Source organism: Dryobates pubescens, chromosome Z (assembly GCF_014839835.1).
Source record: "Dryobates pubescens isolate bDryPub1 chromosome Z, bDryPub1.pri, whole genome shotgun sequence".
NCBI lineage: Eukaryota > Metazoa > Chordata > Aves > Piciformes > Picidae > Dryobates > Dryobates pubescens.
The window spans coordinates 97,795,374-97,813,355 of NC_071657.1; the positions used below are offsets into that span (position 1 = coordinate 97,795,374).

Consider the following 17,982-nt stretch of genomic DNA (forward strand, 5'->3'; position numbering starts at 1 on the left):
CCTTCTCTGCAGCTCGGAGGTTGAAACCGAAATCACCCAATTGTGGTTGAGTGGAAATCCAGACCAAGAGTAAATTTTACTTGGACATCCACAAAGTTCTGGTCATGTGATGTCTCCTGCCTTCCTTCTATCTCGCAGTCTCTTGGGAAACAGGCGCGGGGGCAGATGCGTGTGGCAGGCTATGATCTAAAGTAGATGTGCGCACAGACGGAAACCGGGTTTCTCCGACGAGACATTAACGCTTCTAAGCAGTTAGAGCAATGGAGAAGTATCCGAGGAGTGAAGAGGCGCCTGCCGAGTGAGGGCAGCCCCGCGAGGCACGCGCGCAGGCTGCAAAGCAAGGATGTGCATTGAACTTCCTACTAAACCCAGAGAGGACTGAGCAGGTAAGCTCGGGCACGGCAGCGATTTCACGGCAGCGATTTCACGGCAGCGATTTCCCGGCAGCTCGCCGCAGCGCAGCAAGGCACTGCAGGCATTTTACTCTCTCCGCGCTCCTCGGCCGGCTACTGGGAGGACGTCGCCGGGGGAAGTTTGGGTGTGCTAGAGAGAGAAAGCACACAGAGGAAGTGCTGCGAGCTGCGTCGCGGCGCCGCCCGGAGTTTCGGGAGCGTCCCAGCTCCTCGCAGATTGGCGGCTGGCCCGTGCGGTAGACCCCCAACCCGGGGCCACCAGAACATCTACCACACTCCCACACGTGGGACGGGATACGTGAGGGCAGGAACATCCTGCCCGCCCAGCACCTCCGCCTGCTCCTGACGAGCGGACGTGTCGCTAGGCGGTGGGCGCGGCTCCCTCCAACGGCCGACACCTGCGCGGGGGCGGGCGGGGCGGGACCACGCGTGGCTCCGCCCTGCTGTACCTACAGGCGGCTACCCCGCCCCGCGCCGCTCGCCGCTACCAATAGGCACCCGTCTCCCGCCTCCTCCCTACGCTGTTTGCGCAGGCAGCGCTGTTTCCGCAGCAGTTAGAAGTGCTGGGTGGCTCTGGTACTCAGGAGTGCGATGTAACCCGCCAGAGAAAATGGCGGCGGCAGGGAATCGCACCTCGTCGTTGGGATTATCTTCGGGCAGCGGCGAGGAGGCGGCCGCTGCTGCTGCCTGCGGGAGCTTGAAGGGCGGCGTGGTCGCGGGGAGTGTCGCCGGGAGCAGCGGAGGGCTCCTGCGGGAGGCGGGCGGCAGCGGCTGCCGGGAGCAGCGCTCTGACTGGAGGCGGAAGCAACTGCGCAAAGTGCGGAGTGTGGAGCTGGACCGGCTGCCCGAGGCTCCCCTCTTCCTCGCCGCCGCCCCGGCCGCCGACTGCTCCTCCTCCTCGCCAGAGCCCCCCGAGACTCTCCTGCTTCACTACCTGCCCAGGCCGCCCCGCTCCAGCCCCGCTAGCCCGGCTGCCTCCCCTAGCCGTTGCGCTGAGATCCTGGAGCCGCTGCCGGCGGGGATCCCAGCGGGGACCGACACTGTCGCGGAGCGGAGGATGGAGCCGTCCCCCCCGTCGAGGTGAGTGGGCTCTGGCGGGAGGTGGTATGTGTGAGTGGGCAGAGCTCGACCACGGGCGGCCGCGAGTGACAACGGCGGCGGCGGGTCCGTTTCCGCGAGGATGTTTCGGGGTAGGCTTCAGCGCCCCGTTCACCCTCGCGGGCGCCCGGCCGCCGTCTGGCCACGGGCCGGCGGCGGATGCGGGGGCGGCGGGAGCTGCCCGTGGATCGTAGGGGTGAGACGCGGCGGGCAGCCTTAGTCCGCCGCCTTCCTACGGGACGCGGGGGGCACTTGGTGCGTGGGCAGGGGAGGAGTGGCGGCCGGGCTGCCTCTTCGGCCTTCCGCAGCTGTCAGCGGCGCGGGGCAGCGCGGGGCCCGGTGGCCGGCGTCATAGGAGCCGAGCTGCGGGGGGTGGCGTGTGTGTTTGTGGGGAGTGCTTTTATGCCGGAGTCCCGAAAGTCTTTGAAGTGTGAGCTCGGGGTGGTGGCGGGGCCGCGGCCGGATGTGTCAGTCCTCGGAGCTCGCGGACTCTGCCCACAGCTCTGCGGTACCAGGCGTGGGCTGCGCCGCGGTTCGGGCGGCTGCTGTAAGACCGCTCGGGTGCTCACCGGGCACCTGACCGCTCCCCGCGCTGTCCTGGCAGCATGCTCCACGAACTTCAAGGAGTTTTTTTGTTTGTCTGTTTGTTTTTCAAAGGACTTACCCGAAGCCTAATTCCAATTCGCAGCATCGTAAAATTGCAGAACTGATTTGTTTAATTCTTAGTGAGGGAGGAAAGGCTTTCAAATATTAGTCGTCCATAATTTTTTTTTTCCAAGAGAAAGTAATTTTGTGGTGGTTTAGTCTAGGTGATATATTTCAATGGTTTCACTTAATACCCTGGTGTTTGTAGCCCTTATTTGCCTTCCGTATGTGTTACGTGCTAAGTTCTTTTTCTTGAGGTTTTATAGAACTGCCCATATTCTGCTTGTTTTGACATGTGTAGAAGTATTCAGGATGAAAGCAAACCCAGTCGATGGTGAAGCGGTCTAAGTACTTCAGACCACATTAAAGCTTTAATATGCAGTTGCTAGTTCTAACTGGTATACGTGGAGGAAGGCGCTGCAGTAGTGACGGTGTAATTTTGATGTGCAGTTCGCAACTTCCTATGGATTGCATGTCAGGTTTTATATCATGTGGACTATGGAGTTTAGGGACTTATTATTACTATCCAAGGATCTGTTATAATACTGTCTTACTGCTTGGTTAGTTATTTAAACTGCATAAGAAATCTAGTTCCAGCTTGGATCCATGACTTGTGTAATTCTTTTCAGTTGTGTCTTATGTCAGTTAAACCTCAAGTGTATTTTTTAAAGGCTTGTTTGTTCTAGATAGAACTGTTAATTAGAACTGTTTTCTAGACTGTTGTACTGTTTTTATAAATTCTCAACAATTCAGGTGAATTTTGGTCTATTTCTAGGGCAGTATAAAGATACTAGATAAACTGCAGTCGTGATAGACAAATGCCTCTGCACTTACAGTAGGATTAGTGGGAAATCTGAAGTGTTGGGGGAAGAGGTATGGGTGTAAGCAAGTAACTTGTATTTTTATGACCCTTAGCTCCATCTTTGTCTCTGAAATTGTAGTGTACTGTATTTCATACTATACCAATTTCATGGTTTTCGAGGAAAACAAAGAATCCATGCTGGAACACATTTAAAACAATTCAGTCTTATAATGATGGCAAATGTGAGTTAGGTTTGATATTAGAGGATCAGGAATATATATATATATCTGTGTGTGTGTGTATGTGTATTAATGCTGAAAAACAGAGTCTGGCCTTGCTTGGCAGTCCCACACTGTCTGTGACCGAGCATCTGTGGATTTGTTTTTTTCCTTTTGCATGGACAATTTTGCTTGCTTTTATGTACCTGCATTTGGACAAGTCAGTGTTTTGAGTGTCTACAACACACAGCCCTTCTAAATGCTCTTTGACATTTGACTAGGAATGTTAGCAAATAGTGGAAATACTAAATGCCAAGTACTTTTTTCTTTAGTATTTAGTGAAGTAGTGTACTTTGAATTTATCATAAATACAGATAAAATATATGGCAATATTAATAGTGATTGCTCTTCAAAATACTGTATGTAAGCATTTGTAGAGATATCAGCAATTCTGTATGTCGTATTACTAGTACCCAGATGTTAGACAAAATACTGCTTTGTCAGGCTGTATCAAGAATTTAAAATACCTCTCTGCCCTTCCTGTAATATTAATTGACTTGTTCTAGCCAAAGGAAGAAGGTTAATTTGTATGCAACACTTAGCAGATTGCACATTAAATTTGTGTGCAGCTGTTGCCCAGATATTTATTAAGAATCAAACTGAAGGGCATAATCAAAACAATGTATTATGTGAACGTTGGTGTTTTTTTTTTTTCTATTCTGTTTTTGAATACAGTAGTTGTGCTTTCCTGTTAAGGATCTACTGTTAAAAAATAGTGTGCTTGTTCCCAAGTCCCTCCATCAGTCCCTTTGGTATTACAGTTACTTTATTTTTAAGTAGATTTTCTGTTTCTGTTGGTGCTGGAAGACCTGCATGAGTCTTACAATGAAACTAAGAAGGGAAATTGACTTTCCTGTTAAGTCTTAGATGCAAATACTGCTTTTTTTCCCCCTTTAGCCTCTCAAGCATTCTGCTTGTCACAGCAGTAAAACAAATATTTTCACTAAAGACTGTTAACTTCGTAAACTATCTTTTTATATCACTGTAAGAGGAGTGACTTGTATTAATAGGAAGTGCAGCTTCAACATAAAGCACTTCAGACATCTTACCCTACAACTATACTGACAGCATATTGCTTTGGTTTATGTGAACTGATCCAAACAGTGAGTTCAGTGATAACTCTAGTATGGTTTCCTGGTACTTGAGGTAAATCTGTGAGAGCAAAATGTTCCTTCTTCTCTGGGACCTTAACAATGTTATTTTAAAGCATCTCAACCCTTTAAGTGGTGTTTATTTGTGCCTGAAGTTGGTGTAGGTGACTTATTACATCCCAAAGTACAGGATTAGCTATACTGCCATGACCATGTATTTATAAAAATGAAAAGCAGGAAATGCTGCAGTTCATCTTCTCTGCATATGTTAACCATATACTATGTGACTTGGGTGAAAATTTTGAATTTGAAAATGCATGTGCTAGATATGAGAGATTTCTCAGATTGTTCACCTGCAGAATAACCTTTGTAGATAGTTACACTGTATTTTCTGCAGTTCTTTTTGACCCTTGTGTGAGACACCAAAGACACACTGTAAAATGAGAAAGTTTTGACTGTGTAGAAATGTGCATGTAAAAGCTCAGATTTATCTCTGCTTGTTAATTTGTAGCACCTTTGACTTTCACGGGGCATGAATGCTTTAACAGGGTACTGGACAGGGAAATGGGGCAGGCACAGAGGGAGAGCAGATACAGTCGAAGTGCAGTGTGGCCAAGATTTGACTTGCCTTTTTATTTTTAAATGAAGTTATGGTATCTTTGTGTTGTCAAAATGTAGCTAAAATAACATATACTGCTTATTATTGACCTTGGCTATTCTTAGCTAAGGTAGTATGTAATTTTACATCTTTTAACCAAGTCCATAATGCTGGATATTTTTAACCAGCTGCTTAAATAAGCCACAAATTTTTCTGCTTCTATTTTGAGCTGGATGCCACTGTGAGAGAAAATTCAGTTCCTATCTGTTCTGTGGCTTGAGAGTACTTTTGGAAGAGGGTCACCCTTTACCATGTCTGATTTTTCTCAGTCTTAGTTATTGCAAGTAGTAGGGTTCTGCTTAAATAGTCTGATCTAGTATGGCAGTTTCTTTGTTCCTATGCTAAGTAAATAGATTGTAGCTAATTAATCTGGAGCTTTCTGTCTCACTGGATTTAGTGATACCAAAGGTTCAGTCTCCGCTGACTCTCAGTGGAGTCTAAATACTGCTTAGTACCATACCTGTGTGTAGACATGTGCAATTGTTCCGTTAGTCAAAGGTCACATGTGTAGAGTGCAATATTTGGAGATTTGGTTTGGGTTTTTTTCCTTTTGTATGATGGATTTGAACATCATGAGAATCTTCAGTGTGCTAATGCATTTGTTGTTATTTTAAGTTGGAGTAAAGGTAACGGTGCAGCTGTGGAAAAGTTTACTGTGGTGCAGAAGAGGATGAGGCAGGAGTAGAAACAAATACTTCGGGGTAGGGTGGTTGGGAATGCTGCTAGTGGTTGCCATCTTTCAGTATTGGTGAAACTTGGATAAGCTCATTTAAAATAGAAGTTACACATTACCATGTAGTTGCTCTTTAAGCAAACTTGTAAAGCAAGTTTTCAGCAGCAGTGGGTGATGGGAAAACAGATACAGTTTGAGTTCTGAGTTTCTAATGTTAATCCTGATGTTCTTGGAGGAATCTCTTTGAAGATGCAAGAGTCATCCTATTTTACTTTTTACTTGCTTTGCTTTTGCTTAGAACTCTAGAAATACAGTCACTCTTTTGCTTGAGGCAAAGTGGGTAGAAAGCCCTTAAGAAGGCTTCATTAATTGTCTCTAGATGACTAGGAGAACGTGGTTAAATGGAAAGTTGCTTTCAGTTGCTTGCTTCCTTTTTAATCTTTACCCGGAGGCTGAGTGTGTTGCCTGCAGGGCACTTCCTATTTCCTGTTCTCACCACACTGCAGAACTGGAGAATCCTGCTGTGTGGTGAACAGAATTGATTGTTTTTTGATAAGCTATGTTTGGTTTTGTTGCAGTGTGGGTTTTGTGTGTGTGGTGTTTTTTTAGGTTTTTGGTTGGTTTGTTGTTGTTGGGGTTCTTTGGGGTTTTGTTTGTTTCTTGGTTTCTTTTTAGGTTTTGGTTGGTCAGGGAGTTCTGTTGCTTTTGCTGGGAGATCAGTTTTATTGGATCTTGGCTGGAAAATGTCCTGAGAAAAACAGCATATTGGTAATTAAGAGCCATTTTAAGTTGAGAATTATCTTGTGTCTGGAAACAAAATACTTCTCAGATTGTCTGAAAAGCTGTTGGAGCTGATCACTTTTCAGTTTTCCTTAGAAATATCCATTTTTTCACTAGTGCTCAGCTTCTGATGACTAAGGATTTGAAGATGTTTGCATAAAGTGTTTTATTCTTCAGATTTATAATGTCATTGAATATTCCTGTTTCTATGATGTGAGATTAAACTGGAGTTCAAGTTAGTCTATCTTTGTTTCACACCGTCTACATAATTTCTTTTGTGTCCCTGAAATGTAAACTACTCGCATAATTCGTGGAAATGTAACAGAGTATTGTACATTCTCCTCTTTCTCATCATAATATCTTGATTTTTAGTGTAATGGTTGCTAAGACACTCACTATACTGGGGAAGTTCAATTCTTCCCTAGTACTTGTCATCGATAGAGTTCTCCTTGTGCTTGATACTGCAGCATGTTGTAATTTACCCAAGGTCACTGTGGAAGGTAAGAGTAGAATGCTGGAAAAATGACTTGCACCTGCTAGACCACACTGACATGTGACCACATCTGACGTTATTTTCTGAGCTCTTCATCCTTTTCTCAAGCATCTTTGCTGCTATTGAGCAAACTGAGATGAGTCAGCTGTGGGCAAGGACAATTAGGTCCTTTTTTGAGCTGGTAGTTAACACTCAAAGGTATGCCGCTAATACTACTTGTTTTGGTGCAGTGGTATGTATTTCACTCTACTGAGGACTTTTTTTGTCCTGTATGACTGTTGTGCTTGTATCTTCATGATTGTTCCTTTCAGATACTAAAATGGTTCTGCAATTATTTTAAATGTTGAAGTTTAAAAAAAAAATAAAATTCTGTTTTATGTTGTTTGGGTGTTTTTTTTAAACAAATTTTTCGGTTCATGTTAAAAAAATCCCCAAGTGGTGGCTCATATAGTTATATAAAGTTGAAGTACAGACTTGAAATAGAAATATAAACAGCTGGGTTTGAAATGGAGTGGACCTGAATTCTCTTAAACTTATGCATATTAATATAGTAGTATGGTTTTTAAAAGTTATTTCAGTATTACCTGTGTATAGTTCCAGAACATTTTGTTGGGTTCTTAATTGCAAATTCTGCATTTATCTGTAATAAATAGCTCAATACACTAGGTTTCCTAAGGTCTGCAGGCACATTGGATGCTCCTGTGCACTGGAATTTCTGTTAGTTTTCATACTTTCTATGAATTTTTCCATGTATTTTTCTCTCTACTGCACTAATGTAATGAGGCTCTTCACTGCTTCTTGGCTTCTGGCAAGGTAACCAGCAGAAGTAGTTTTCTGTTTTTAACTGCAGGGTTAGGATCTCCTAAACTGCTACATCCTGCTAGACACTGTCTTATTCATATGTTCTTCAAACATCTTAAAATTAACTGAGAATTCATTTTTCATCCCTGACAAGAATTTACTCTGAGTTACAGCTGTGTGTTTCTTATCTTCCCCAGAGGCTCTTGGGAGGAAAAGCAAGGTTAGATGGAGAAGAGGTCTTGAAGACATGCAGATTGTTCTCTGCATTTGTTTTAAGTTAGTATTACAAAAAGGTCTTGTGTAGAAGAAGGTATGAAATGAAAGTCAACAAGCCACACAGATGTCTTGAGGATAGGCTTTAGCATTGTAATTTTTAAAATGCAGTATTCCAAACTGACACAGGCAGGATTCGATGACTGATCTATGTGATTTCTCTCACTGTGAAAAGTGGTTTGCAGGCAGACACTCAGACTGACTTTTTTAAGAAGGTAGGTAATCCCCATCAGGGTACTGAGTAATAAAATATTTTGGATTAAACTAAGACATCTTCCATCTATGCAAAGTTGCTTTCATGTTAAGGATGTGTTCAGTATTGTAAACCAATGTACGCTGATACCTTCAGCAAGCTGAGTGAGGAAGAAATGTTAATGATTGGAAAAGTGTTTTGCTTAGATGTTACAGGCCAATTTAAAATTACTGCAGTGGGTTATAGTGGTGTAATATCTGCCCGCTGCTTTTGGCTTCTGCTGCAGGTCAGCATGCCTCTGTTGAAAATGGTTACTGTCATCATTTATTTCAACTGTACTGCTTGTAGTGAAAGATTCAGTCCTTTAAAACAAAGCTTTTTCATGTGCTTAAAACTCAGATGAGCCCAAGTGACTCTCCTGGGAGTGTAAAGCAGGAAGGAAAATGTTAGCAAGCAGCAGATCAGTAAAACATGTGAAATGTTTCCTTATATCAGAAGTGCTTATCATTTCAGCCCAGAAGAATTTCTCAGTCCAATTTTTCAATGCACAAAAGAAATTGGGTTTTGCAGACTGCAATTCTGAACTCTTCTACAAATTCTGTTTCTTTTCTACAATAGAAGCTGGACTACTTCCTTTTCTGAAGTGAGGAAAAAAAAATGTTGTAAGGCTTTGAGCTGAAAGTTACCTCATGAGATGTCCCTGGGAAAGGTCTTGATGACATCTCTTTCAAATGTTTACTGTCTGTAGCAAATACATCAATGTTAGCAACTTTCTGTGGCTGTTGTTCTTGGGATACTTTGTGATATTTACTAATAACATCCCAATCCTTTGTGAAAACTCTTATTTCTGAGAAAGGTAGTGTCTTTAACCAGATTATTCCCCTGTTTTCTTTAAGGGTATTGAACTAATGAAATGGTTTAATATTTATCTACTAAACTCAGTTGGAGTAGAAATTGAAATTACATTGTTTACATAAATCTTTACTGATTAGCTCGCTCTTTAGAAAGCTATGTATGTGTGTGCTAAGAGGAACAGTGCTGCTTTTTCTTCAGTTTTGTTTAAGCATGTGGTTACGTTGCAGCATGCTTGGGTGCAATGGTAAAACATCTTGTCCTGATAAACATGCTGAAGTATATGAATCCCCTTAATACCTCAGCAGAAAATGGGTATGCTCTCGAGTTTGCTTGTTCTGACCTGCTGTGAGCTGTGTGTTTATGACAGTATTTCACAGTTCTTCCACTAGGGAGGAGGCCCAGCAAAGCCAAGTGGGGAAGGACAAATGCTTCAGCGTTTTGAAATCAGCTACATATGAATTAATTCCTGCATTTTAGAGTTGACTGCAAATGGGAATATAGATCTGGTGCCAGGGCAGGCCACTTGTAGACCCTGGGAATCAAGACTGCAGAGGAGAGCACAGCCAGAACTTTTAGCTTTTGGCTTCCTTTCAGTCCAGAAAGTGGATTGCCGAGGAGCTAGCAAGGGAAACTAGTAGGAAATCTGCCAGGTTCTACTATGCAGGCAAAGTTCTGTAGGGGCTTCATCAAAATGGGTCCCTGACATTTTTTTATTTATTTTTCTTTTTTTTTTAATATTTGTCTGTTTATTTCTAAGCAGCATAATCATAGATAGGTTGTCCTTAAACAAAAATGCATGTTTTAATCTTGTGAGTGAGCCTCTAGTAAAGCCAATGCAATGGTGAAATCTTATAGGCTTTACTAGATTCTTTGTGAGCAAGCCTATATCACACGCTTGTGATTTTGGTGTCTTAGGCTGAAATAAAGTAAGACTGACACTGAATAGATGAAACTTCTCTAATCTGGGTATCATGCAAAACGTGAATCCCAATGCAGAGGAAAAGCAGGACCTGAATTATGACTGTGCCTTCCTTGGGGACATATGCATAACTCTTGCAGTATTCTGAAGTTTCTCTGCTTGTCAGCTCTGCCAAGCTACTGGCAGCAAGGCTATGCTAGCATAAAGCCCGTTGTACTCTTGATGACTAGGTAAGTGGTGTGCATATTGTGGCCTTCAGCTGCATAAATTTTGGTATGGGACCTGTCTAGTTAGTAAGGTGGACCATGCTGATTTGTGAAATAGCTAAAAACTGTGAGTTTCTGCCATGGTTATAACCCAAATTCAAAGGATATAGCAGTGAAAGCTGTCACAAGAACTGACTTGTGCAGTTGTGCATTTCCAGATCTCTGAAATCTGGATAGGTTGGATTGATGGGCCAACGTTACTGGGATAAGTTTAAACCAGGCCAAATGCCAGGCCCTGCACTTGGGTCACAACCCCAAGCAATTTACAGGCCTGGGGAAGTGTGGCTGGGAAGTTGTCTGACAGAGGGACCTGGCGTTTCTAGTTGACAAGCAGATGAACATGAGCCAGCAATGTGCCCAGGTGGCCAAGAAAGGCAATGGCTTCATGGTTTGTATCAGAAATGCTGTGTGCAGCAGGAGATTGTCACCTTGTACTGAGCTCTGATGAGGCCATACCTCAACTATTGTGTTCAGTTCTGGGCAACTCGGTACAAGAGAGATGTGGAGGTGCTGCAGCAAGTGCAAGGGAAGGCAGCAAAGCTGATGAAGGGCCTGGAGAATAAATCTTGTGAAGTGTGACTGAAGGAGCTGAGGCTGTTTAGTTTGAAAAAGAGAAGGCTGAGGGGAGACCTCATTGCTCTCTACAACTACCTGAAAGGATGTTGTAGAGAGGCTAGTGCTGGTCCTGTCTCACAGGTAATTAGTGATAGAAGAAAAGGGAATGTCTAAAGCTGTAACCATGTAGCTTTAGACTGGACATTAGGAAAATCTTTTCCCAGAAAGAGTGGTCAGGCATTGGAATGTGCTGCCCAGGGAGGTGGTTGAGTCACCAGCCCTAGATGTGTTTAAGGGTCATTTGGATGTGGTGCTTGGGGCTTAGAGGTGAACCATGTAGAGTAAGGTTATTGGTTGGACTTGGTGATCCCAAGGGTCTTTTCCAACCCGAACACTCCTGTGATTCTGTGAAATGCTGTCATCTGTGCAAAAGAGTTCTACTAGTTATACTAGGTGGGACCAGCTGTGCTTCCACTCTGTGGGGACAATGCAACTTGTGTTACGGGAGCTGGCACCTTAAGAGGCTCTTTCCATTAAGTATTTTCAGTTAATCCTTGCAGGAGAAGACACTTATGTATAGATTTCAAAACCCTTTCTTGTGCAGCAGATATGATGGCAAATTTATTATTTGATTGAGGCTTGTGGAATTTGTTTTACTACTTTTTTGCTTGAAACCATGAATAATTAGTGTGTATGCATAAAAGCAAAATTTTCTTGTAGTTGGGCAAGGGTTTTGCATTTATCAGTTAGTCAATGTATGCAAATGTTTCCTTGGATTTATTTACAATTGCATTCAGAGAACACAAAATGCTATGTAGATCTTGTTCTTTTTTTTCCCCTCCCTTTTGTTCACTTAGAGAACCAAGATCTTTTTCTCTTGAAGGCCCAGTGTCTGCTTCATAACATTTTGAGCCTTATTGTGGCAACATCTTAATTTTGGTATCTAAAAGGAAATGGGAAATGAGACAGTATGGGTCTAGCACTGTTACTCCCTTTCCACATTCAAATAAATGTAATGTTTTTATAACTGGGAGGGGACAAAGCTGGCTTTCATAAGGGAAGTTGTTAATGTAGTTGGTTCTTACCATGGCAACTTTTGATAAGGTGGTATTGGGTTACCCGTTTACTTATTTGTGGTCACTAATTAGAGGATTTAAAATTTTTAACTTTCAAAAGCTGTGAATGGGGAGTCTGGGTATTTAAAAAAAAAACTAACAACAAAACCCCACACACAAACTCTTCAGCTTGCTTATAAGTTTATCTAGATGCATGACTGGCTGGCTAATGCTTAACCCAAACATAACAGTTGAGTAGATGGGAAGGCTGTCTTCTGAAAGTGTTGACCTTCCCTATCTGCTGTGTTCAGAGGGATACAGATTGGGCCCTGTATCTGACTGTTCACATAGTGCTTATTGTTAGAAATAAAACTGAAGCTAACTATGCAAATACATTTAGTTTTTTAGATAGGATTATGAGACAGCCTCTTCTTCACTGGTCCTGTGCTGCTTGGGCTGAAGTCATCCTTGTTCTAACTCCATTTTAAAGCATGGACTTGTGCGATATCTGCATAGACTTGGGGCTCTGTCACTCTAGTCACAGATTGCCGTTTAGTTTAGTGTAGCAATTACCATTGAATTAATGTCAGTCTTTGGGTCTAGTTCAGAGTCAGGTCACTTTCAGTCCCTAGTATAAGATTAATTTGTTGAGAAAAGTATTTCCATAAACAGTCCATTAGTAAGACACAGGGGCATAGCTTGTTTTACACACAGACTTTCCTGCAACTGTATTTCCCGCAGTGCTTCCTGGAAACCAATTTTTATTCCTATTTTTAACATGTGCGGTGTAGTTTCATAGAGATTTCAAAAGCACTTACACGCCTGTTTAAAGTGGGAACTGCTTTGTCATTTGCTGTTCCATTTTTGAGAGGTTGTGATACAAGACCTTCTGATAAGAAGTAAGATAAATCTCATATATTTAGTGATTACAAATGTTTGCTTGATATTTGATTGTTTTAGTAAATGTAATAAGGAATTTAACACTGTATTAAAGTAAATGCTTTATACATCCTCTTTTCTTAGACATTTGTCTTGTAAAGGTTCTTCAGAATACTGTGCTTTTCTTAGACCTTAAAATCAATATACTGTGACTTTTTCAGTGATGGTAGTTAAGCCATCCTATCAATAAATTAGAGCACTTTCCACAGTTGTACGAGGTGTGGATTTTTCCCCCCGCTTCTTTAGAACTTTTGAAATAAAATTTATATTATGTAACAAAATAAAATTAAATGGGATTATGAATTTATAATAATTGGATAAATGCTGGGATAGATGATTTTAATATGTTAACACGGGTTACTTTTATCTAAGGTTGAGGAGTCACCGCACAACAAGGATGTCAATAACATATCTATAAACTAGTACAGCTGCCTCTGTGACCAGACTGCTTGGTAATCATCTGTTTAATTTGTTGCTTTATCCTTTCATATGCTGAAGCACAACTAAGTAGAAGCTTTCTTGGTAGCATCTCAGGGAATTGCTTCAGATTCAGTTATCACTGATTTCCCTTGTGTGAAAGAGATTTCCTTTGTAACAAGGAGGATAATTTCCCCTTTCTTCAGCTGGTTCAGTGAAACCTTGTAGTCTTTTTCCACACTTTTATGACTGTTTCACTGTTGGAGTAGTTATTACTGCTTCAAATATCAGTCCTAGTTTGTATTTTATGTTGCTTATCTTTAGATGAATTGTTAAAGGAACCTTGCTCTGCTTTAGGTTACTACTGATTGTTTGATTTTGCTTTTTTAATGGATATTGATTTTTAAATTCTCAGATTGTGAAGTGTGGGCAACATGCAACTTAACTGAGATTTTGCTTATGATTTTTTCTGTTAAGAAATACACGTGAAACTTCCGGAGGAAAGCTTTAGAGTGTAGATTTTACAGTTTGATCTTTCCAAGAAATAATGAATGTTCTTGAAGGTAATGCAGTCTTCATTTTCATTTAATTTCACTTGATTTTGGATGAGACGGTTATGGCTTCTTGCAGTGGAACAGTGTGGCCAGCAGGAGCAGGGAGGCCATTCTGCCCCTGTACACTGCACTGGTTAGGCTGCACCTCGAGTACTGTGTCCAGTTCTGGGCCCCTCAGTTTAGGAAGGAGGTTGACTTGCTGGAACCAGTCCAGAGAAGGGCGACAAGGTTGGTGAGGGGCTTGGAGCACAGCCCTATGAGAAGAGACTGAGGGAGCTGGGGTTGCTTAGCCTGGAGAGGAGGAGACTCAGGGGTGACCTTGTTGCTCTCTACAACTACCTGAAGGGGGGTTGTAGTGAGGCAGAGGTTGGTCTCTTCTCCCAGGCAACCAGTACCAGAACAAGAGGACACAGTCTCAGGCTGCACCAGGGGAGGTTTAGACTGGCGGTTAGGAGGAAGTTTTACACAGAGAGAGTGATTGCCCACTGGAATGGGCTGCCCGAGTAGGTGATGGGGTCGCCGTCGCCGGGGGTGTTCAGGGCGAGGCTTGACAGGATGCTTGGTTGCATGGTTTAGTTGATTAAGTGGTGTTGGATGATGAGTTGGAAGCGATGATCTTGAAGGTCTCTTCCAACCTGGTTTATTCTATTCTATTCAAATAAGTCAGTTTAAAAATTGTAAATTGGTCTAATGAGTCTAGTGCAGAGAGTGAGCAACTAAGAATTTGCTTCAGAAGGAAGAAGAAAAAGCCCCAAAGACACTTTTTAAGCTGTGGATGTTTAGATTTTTACAATGTGAAGGTATTTTAACCTAATTTAGTGTACAGAGTATTGCAGAAATCAGTTCAAACAGAAATGAGTTGTGCTGCATCAAATGGAAAAAAAAAAAGTCACAAAATGCTTAGGTGTCTCAAGCCTCACCTAACTTTTTTTTTTCCCCCTCCCATATCCATTTGGATTTTCTCTTGCAATTAGGCACTTTTTTATTTTCCAAAGTAACTGTCCTTTTGCTTATTCACTGTATTTTTATTTCTTTTTTTTTAGTATTGGAGTTTTAAATGTATTCTTGTCTTCTGTTCTTCTTTCTGTGTTGATTGTGTTTCTGTCTGAATTATAATCCTCAAGTTACAAACTTTTTGTTTTTAAATTTAAAGTTCTGAATTTCTCTTGTATCTTCTGTTCTCTAGTGTTCTGCCTTTGATAAGAATGGCTTATGCAGAAAGTGAAGGTTGGATTTTAAATACAACTGAAACACAGAATTGGTTACCAAATTTAGGCTTCAAATGCAAGTAACAACTTTAGGAGGCTTGAATATTTTTGTTTTTAATTAAAAAACAAAGCAAAAAAACCCAACAAAACAAAAAAAAACCAGACTTCTACTATAGGTACTTCCATATGAACTGGGAAGCATTTGTAATGTGAATGTGACATTAGCAGTCACTGTTAGTCCTTCACCTCCAGAAATGTTATGCCCTCTCTTTCTGAAACTGGTGGTAGGGACAAATTAACTGGTTTGCTCTAAGAGATGTGGCTTATTCTGGCTTTTTAAAGACTGAGTGCACAAAATTAAACATTATTTACATCATTAATTTGAAGTTATTGCATTATTCTTCTAAGAATAATGCAAAAATCCTTTTCTCAGATGTTGTATGTTGCCGGAGGTGCTTTCTGTTTAAATGCTCTCAAAGAGACTAGCTGGCTTTTATCTACCAATTTGTAAACCAATAAAGTTTGAGGTTATTGTAAGGGACTAGAATTTTCTTGTAGTGTGAAGTTGTTATAAGATGGTTTTGAACAGAAATCCAGGAATCAGTCTATTCCTTTAGACCACTGAAATGAACAGGAAAAGCTCTGGAAACCAGATTAAGACACTTAAAAGGACAGATTCACTTACTGCCTTTTTCTATTTTAGGGCATCATAGTGTGCAAAACTGCTCGATAATCTTCATGGGAAACTGGTTATTGAAGTAAAAACTACCCCATGGAATGTATGCATTAATTTCAGCATAGTTTCGTGTTTCAGCTGCTGCATGGAAAGAGTATCTCGGTGAATTTAGTGCTGTTAATTGTGTGAGGAACTCTTTTAGGGTAGTCTGGAAGTGAAATGGCAATGCTTGCAAATGATGGGGCTTTTGGACCTCTCGTAAGAGACAAGGATTTCTCAGCCAGCCTCAAAATTTGTAGTCTGTGTTGGTAGGGATTTGAGTCTGACAGTGGCATGTGGAGAGAAAAGGGACTGGTCTTGGCTTCACTGCCCACAACATTGTCATTTATGGCCTGTTTTTCTGGGTTTGCTGTTGTATGCATGTGTTCCAAGTACTTTCAATTTTATTTTTGTTTCACTGCAGTAAACAGTAGGGTGAGAGTTAAGGGATAACACTTTTCTGTAATTTGGTTTTATACTAGAGTTTCATAGGTAGATTTCTAATTTTGACTATTTTCCTGAAAGCACAGATGCCCCAGGAATGCTAATTTAAATAAAGCTTTTCTTGTACGTGCAAAATTATGCAGCTATCTTTCAAAAGTAAGATGAGAAAATAAAGTACATATTGTTCCTTTATTATGCTCATTGTAGGTCTAATACTGTTTTTTGAAAGCAGTTGAATTTATGAAATACTTTCAAATAATGTCTATTGACAAGGAGGTCCTGTGTCGTACATAATTTCAGGGTTTTTTTGGATGTTTTCTTAAGGTATTAAAGTCAGAGAAATTGTAGAATTATGCCTTTGCTTTCATTGCAGATGCACAACTCCTATTGTACAGGTGTATGTATGTGGCAGAAAATTTCATACCAACGAGTTATTTGTTCTAGACACACTGACATGAAAAAACCACACAGAATTTGCTATGAAGTTAGAAATCTGGAAGTCACTTTTAAAGGCGGGGGGGGGGAGGGAAGGGAAAATAGCAATGGAAGTTACAGTTGTTCCATGGACTCAATGTAGCACTTACTCCTGGTTCTTAGTCTTTGAAATACTTTATTCAGAGTTAAAGGGGAAAAATATTGAAGCAGATGTCTTCTGCTTGCAGAAACATTGTGTGAGTTGGGAGAATTTTGGACCCAGAAGAAGTAAGGATGCCTTTCAGGCCTGCCATAGAGGTTGTGTTCACAAGTGAAATATTGCCGAGTAGTGCGATGTCAGCTCATGGAATGAGGAGTAGTGTAGTAATTGAGACACTGTGGCACGCATATATATATGTGTGTATGCCTGTGTCACAAATTGCATTACAAAAATGCCTAAATATTATCAAAAGGGTCATTGTCATGTCTGATTTTCCAGCACTTTGTGGAAAAACATTACTTTGGTCTCTTGTCTCAATTTATTTCATTGCCTGTGATTAAGTATCAGCAAACTTGGGCAGGTACCTCTGTGGCACAAGTGAGAGTTATGAGGTACTTGAATAGATGGAATAAAATGCAAGGAAATAATATATATAGGTTGGTTTTGGTTTGTTCTAGGTTTTTCTTTTGGTGTGTGTAGGGAACAGATACTGAAGTGATTTCTCTTGAAACAATACAGAGATATTTTAGGCTTCTCTGTTTACAATAGAATAGAATAAACCAGGTTGGAAGAGACCTTCAAGATCATCATGTCCAACCTATCATCCAACACCACCTAATCAACTAAACCATGCAACCAAGCATCCTGTCAAGCCTCGCCCTGAACACCCCCGGCGACGGCGACTCCACCACCTACTCGGGCAGCCCATTCCAGTGGGCAATCACTCTCTCTGTGTAAAACTTCCTCCTAACCTCCAGCCTAAACCTCCCCTGGTGCAGCCTGAGACTGTGTCCTCTTGTTCTGGTACTGGCTGCCTGGGAGAAGAGACTAACCTCAGCCTGACTACAACCCCCCTTCAGGTAGTTGTAGAGAGCAACAAGGTCATCCTGAGTCTCCTCCTCTCCAGGCTAAGCAACCCCAGCTCCCTCAGTCTCTCCTCATAGGGCTTGTGCTCCAAACCCCTCACCAACTTTGTTGCTCTTTGGACTGGTTCCAGCAAGTCAACCTCCTTCCTAAACTGAGGGGCCCAGAACTGGACACAGTACTCGAGGTGTGGCCTAACCAGTGCAGTGTACAGGGGCAGAATGACCTCCCTGCTCCTGCTGGCCACACTGTTCCTGATGCAGGCCAGGATGCTATTGGCCCTCCTGGCTGCCTGGGCACACTGCAGGCTCATGTTCAGCTTACCATCAATCAGCACCCCCAGGTCCCTTTCCACCTGG

At 42.1% G+C, this 17,982-nt stretch overlaps 1 protein-coding gene across 1 annotated transcript in view; it reads left to right on the forward strand.

The window, feature by feature from the left end:
• Positions 1-759: 759 nt before the first annotated feature.
• MAP3K1 (mitogen-activated protein kinase kinase kinase 1) overlaps positions 760-17,982 on the forward strand; it is a gene marked incomplete at its 5' end in the record, with an annotated part of 64,166 nt that continues 46,943 nt past the window's right edge. The window contains one exon of the mRNA XM_054178276.1: positions 760-1,493. Coding sequence (XP_054034251.1) covers positions 760-1,493 — 734 coding nt within the window. The remainder of the gene's footprint in view (positions 1,494-17,982) is intronic.